This window comes from Lactuca serriola, chromosome 9 (genome assembly GCF_051521515.1).
Source record: "Lactuca serriola cultivar US96UC23 chromosome 9, Lser_US96UC23_V15, whole genome shotgun sequence".
NCBI classification, from domain to species: domain Eukaryota; kingdom Viridiplantae; phylum Streptophyta; class Magnoliopsida; order Asterales; family Asteraceae; genus Lactuca; species Lactuca serriola.
Window position 1 is genome coordinate 66,090,507 of NC_136416.1, and position 5,615 is coordinate 66,096,121.

Below are 5,615 nucleotides of genomic sequence, written 5' to 3' on the forward strand. Positions count from 1 at the left end.
CATTATTATGAAACGATAGAATTAAGAATTTTATTTGGATCTTTTGGTGGTTTTCATGATGAATGTGTTTATAGTTTCAAAAGCATGGATAAACTATCGACAGATAACACCAAACCGAAGGAAATCCCTAATTTCTTTTGAGTCTGAAATTGGGGCACAAATCACAATACAATGGAATTTTGTCGGTGGTTTTCATGATTGAGGAATGTTACGAAACAACATAATTAAAAGAGTTTTCTTGATGTATGTTTATTATTTAACTTCTTTGTATGAAAAGGTCTCCTTTCGATTTATCAGAAGTGAAATAAGCTTAAGTGGCGTTTGGGATTGTTTATTTGAAACGATTATTGACTTATTTCGGTTTTAGCACCGACAATAAAGAGTTTTGTGTTTGAATAAAAAGATTACATAAACAGTTATTAACTTAAATAAAAAGTTTTTCATAAGTTATTACTTACACATAAAAGAAGATTTTGTCAGACACTAAAACTAACTTAGTTAACTTATCACTTATTTCGTTTTAAGAATAACTTTTTTCTAAAACTCCGTTTTGACTCGACATCATATAAGTTAATAAGCACCACAAACACCTTAATCCTTGAACTATATTTTTTGTTCCAAAAAAAGTTATAAGAGTGCTCATGATTACATTTGCTTTGAAAGAAACTTTACTTCGACAAGATGCTTGATAAGTACATTGCTATTATTGGTAAATAATTAGATTCATGTTATAGATAAGGAATTATAAATACATTGCTATTTAATACAAGTTTGCTGGATGCAGGATCGCAGGTTATGGTCTGGAATCTACAACTACTTACAAGTTGCAATTCTCTTGAAAACATTCCAAAATCATGAGTTCAAATGGACCAGATCCAGACACTCTTTCATGGGCTATCTCCACAACACTTAAGACACTTCATGCCACAAAATCCACCCAAATTCAAAAGGAAAATTTCAACAAGCTTTCATCTTACTTGGAGAAAATAACTCACATTCTACAAGAACTCACAAACTTTGAGATCAATGACTCCGGAAGCTTAAAAAACGCTATTCATGTTCTTACTAAACACGTTTCAGAAGCTAACAATCTCGCTCTCGAATGCACCAACAGGAACAAAATCTACCTCTTGCTAAACTCAAAAAAACTCGTTAAAACCTTAGAAAATATCACGAAAGAGATGGCAAATGCTCTAAACCTTCTTCCTAATTTCATCTCCTTCAATGGCCTCAGCCAAGACATCATCAAGCTATCCAACATCATGATGGAACCAAAGTATCAGGAAACAGTAAGAGAAGATGAAATCAAAGAGAGAATCGAATCAGGGATAAGAGAGAGAAACGTCGACAGAGCTTACGCCAACAGTTTACTCGTCTCCATTGCTGACGTCATCGGGATCTCCACAGAGCAGTCGGTGTTGCGACAGGAATATGAAGAATTCAAAAACGAAATGGAAACTGTGGGTCCGGCAGAAGACGTGGCGGAGGTTTTACAAGTCGAACAGATCGTGGCGTTGTTAGGGAAAGCCGATATCATCGCAACTCTAGAAGAACGTGAAAAGAAGTATTTTAGTAAGAGAAACTCGTTAGGGCGGCAACCGTTAGAACCGCTTCAATCGTTTTACTGTCCAATCACTGGCGACGTGATGGAAGATCCGGTGGAAACGCCGTCGGGGCATAGCTTTGAGAGGTACGCGATTGAGAAGTGGTTGGCAGAAGGGAATAATGGTTGTCCGATTACGAAGACGCCGTTGAAAGCATCGGGCTTGAGGACTAATAAGACGCTTCGTCAATCGATTGAAGAGTGGAGAGATAGAAACACGATGATTTTTATTGGTTCTATGAAGTCGCGGATTCTTTCTAATGAGGAGGAAGAAGTGATAGTGTCGTTAGGGAAGCTTCGAGATTTGTGTTTGGAAAGAGAGCTTCATCAAGAATGGCTGATGATGGAAGACTACTTGCCTGTTCTTCTTTCGCTTCTTTCTACCAAGAATTTTAAAATTAGATCGCATGTACTCGTTATTCTTCGCATCCTTGCAACCAACAACGATGACAGGAAGGTATGAATCAATTTAGAATCACATCAAACACCTCTACAGATTTAAAAGTTCATAATCTTTGATCGGTAACTTACAGGAAACCATAGCTAAAACGGATGATGGCATCAAATTGATTGTGTGTTCTCTAGCACGAAAGATCAAAGAAAGTAAGTTGGCATTGCAATTGCTCACGGAATTATCAGAAAATGAGGTGGCAAGAAACATAATTGGGAGTAGTCAAGGTTGCATACTTCTTCTTGTTACCATATCTGGTAGCGATGATCCTCAAGTTGCCAATGACGCCAAAAAACTCTTGGATAATCTCTCTTTTCTTCCTCAAAATATCGTGCAAATGGCCAAAGCTAATTATTTTGAACCTCTACTTCACCTTCTTTCTTCAGGTAAACAATAATGTCTGTAATTAATGTTCAATAGAAATTGATGATGAAAAAACGAATCAACACAGGGTCTGAAACTGTTCAACGGGAAATGGCGGATACATTATCAGAAGTTGAGATGACAGATCATGGAAAACTTACAGTTTGTGAAAGCGGAGCAGTAGAGTCGCTTGTTGCTATGCTTTCTCACGTTGATATAGAGATGAAGAAGGCTGCCATTTTAGCCCTGGAAAAGCTCTCAGGTGTGCCACAAAATGGATTAAAAATGATCAAACAAGGTGCAGTGGATCTGTTGTTTGGAATACTCTTCCGTGAAAGCTTATCAATGCCGATTCTGGTTGAAAAGGTCGTAGCCACAATTATGAACCTGGCGTTATCGTTAACTTCCGGTGAACTAGATCATCAGGAGATACCATTTCTGGAATCGGAAGAAGATGTTTTCAAATTATTCTCTCTCATCTCGTTAAACGGACCAAATGTTCAACAAAGTGTTCTTCGAACGTTCCTTGTAGTTTCTCAATCTCCTTCAGGTTCAAACATCAGGAAAACTTTACGGAAGGTGAGTTTTCCGATTTTCTGTTTATCTCCTTTGATTATATCGTCAATCGGTGTTTATTTGAGGGTTTAATTTCATCAGATTTCTTCGGTTCAAGTACTGGTTCAGTTATGCGAGCACGAAAATCTAGCCGTCCGATCAAACGCCGTGAAGCTGTTCTGTGGTTTGATAAAAGACGGGAGTGAGAATGACGATACATTTCAGGAACACGTTGGGCCTAAATGTGTGGAGACTTTGTTGAGAATCATAACAACTTCGGATAAAGTTGAAGAAGGCGTCGCTTCAATGGAAATCATCTCTAACCTTCCAAAAAACCCTAAAATGACGCGATGGATTCTCGATGCCAGAGCACTCGAATTGATCGTTTCCATCCTCACCAATCGATTTCAGAAACCGGAAATCATGATCGAAAGTGCTTCCGGAGCTCTTAGTCGATTCACCGTTTCATCAAATCCAGATCTGCAAAAAAAAGTAGCGGAAACCGGGATTATCACTACGCTCGTACACTTGCTTGATTCTGGAAGTTCTTTGACTAAACGGAACGTATCAGTTTCACTCCGGCAGTTCTCCGAGAGCTCCAGCAGCTTGACCCGACCCGTGAAGCCGAAATCAAGTTTATTTAGCTGTTGTTTGGCGTCACCGGAGTTAGGATGTACTGTTCACTCCGGAATTTGTGCAATCGATTCCTCGTTTTGTCTTCTCGAGGCTAATGCTGTAAATCCGCTTGCGAAAGTGCTTGATGAAGCTGATGTTGGAGCATGCGATGCTGCTCTTGATGCGTTGTTGACTTTAATCGCCGGTGAGCTGTTGCAGAAGGGTAGTAAGGTGTTGGAAGGTGGTGATGTGATTGCGAAAATGGTGAAATTGTTGAGTTCGGCGGATGTGAGGTTGCAGGAGAAAGCACTTGTTGAGTTGGAGAGAATATTCCGGCTGCCGGAATATAAACAGAAGTATAAATCATCGGCACAGATGCCGTTAGTTGAGATTACACAGAGAGGTAGTAGTGGTATGAAATCTATTGCTGCTAAGATTTTGGCTCATTTGAATGTGCTTAATGAACAATCCTCTTTTTTCTGATCAATTCTGCTCAGGTTTGGTGTATAAATTTAATTTTGAAAATTTATTGATGTATAGGTAAATTTGTTCAAAAATGCATGGAAAAACTTAAATGTGATAGTCGCACCTATAATAATTTTTGAAAAAAAAGTAATTTACAGAAATAGCCCTTGCAGTATTAGTAGAAATAACAACATTTGTTCAACTTCATTTTTGTTTACATGTTCGTTCCTGTTTGGCTTCATCTTAACAAAATCAAAACCTATCAAACTCCCGATGAAGTTTGTCCAGGTTTCATCTTAAAACAAAATCAAAATCTATGAAGTTACCGTTGAAGACATCTATAAGACTATAACTAGAAGCTTGGTATGAGCAAACCAATATTAAAGTTATGTTTGACGTACTAGCTGAAAAAATAGTTGATAGCTAAAAAGCTAGCTGTTAAATAAAAAGCTAGTTGATAGCTGAAAAACTAGCTGATAAAAAATAACGTTTTATAAAACTAGCTGAAAAAAAATGATATAAAAAGACATTTAAAAGAATTTGTTTTTAAAATTAATGAAAGGGTATATTTGAAAAAAATTTAAAAAGCTCATAAAAAGCTAATCTAAGTAGCTTTTTAAAAAGCTAGCTTATAAGTTATTTTTTTGGCTTGCCAAACACAACAACTTAAAAAAACTCGAAAAATAAGCTAGTTTTTCAGCTATCTGTAGCACGCTAAACAAAGCCTAAGAGTGATTTTATATAGTAAAATAATTATATTATGTCACCATATAACCCAATTTTTTCGGACCAAAGAAAATAAACATAATACCCGTGAAAATCTCAACACGAACTAGTGGGAATGCATAGTCTGACAAGAAGCAACCCCAATAAACTTTTGTGGGTTTAATTTCTTCTAAGAGAAAAATATTTATGATAGTTTCATAGTCTCCACCTAATGCAACTCAATAAGTCTTCGCGGACTATTTTTTTCTCACACGAATTAATGTTTTGCACGTTTCCAACATAACTTTTAACCATGCATACACTGGGTATAATTTTTCTTAGCTAAAGAGTCACGAGGTCATCTACTTACGTCTATTTAGAAGGGTTTTGAGGTTATATCTTTAGGGACTTGTCTAATTTTTGCAACGTGATCTTGGTGTCCCTCGAACTTTTAGTTATTCATTATGATCTTGATTCGGTTGCATTTCCATACAACAATTATTGAGGTGTCGGCCCAACAAATAAAAATGTACAAATATATTTTCAAATTCACTGCTATAATGCACTAAAAACGTAGTACAAGGCAATTATGATCGATCTCCAGAGATGCATAATGAATTGGTACGCCTCTTTGCACAAGACATAATGTAATCAAATTTTGAGGGGAATGTTTGTATATAATGTAATGTAAATGACAAATATGCAATAGTATTGAAAGAAAATTAAGAAATAAGAAGATTCTTATTCTATGTTTTACTAATGTGGTTGTGCAATTTAATAATGAAATGGTGTAGGTTATATTCTATGTAAATTGGTACTTGAAAGCATTAACGAACTATAATGTTTTCCATTCACCAA

The 5,615-nt window shown here is 36.5% G+C and overlaps 1 protein-coding gene across 1 annotated transcript; it reads left to right on the top strand.

Moving 5' to 3' along the window:
* The first annotated feature begins 854 nt into the window (after positions 1-854).
* Positions 855-4,213, top strand: LOC145075244 (U-box domain-containing protein 44-like). Its single transcript, XM_079021544.1, has 4 exons — positions 855-2,060; positions 2,137-2,440; positions 2,506-2,996; positions 3,075-4,213. The coding sequence occupies exons 1-4, from the start codon at positions 855-857 to the stop codon at positions 4,068-4,070; spliced, it is 2,997 nt and encodes a 998-aa protein (XP_078877670.1). The 3' UTR covers positions 4,071-4,213.
* Positions 4,214-5,615: the final 1,402 nt, after the last annotated feature.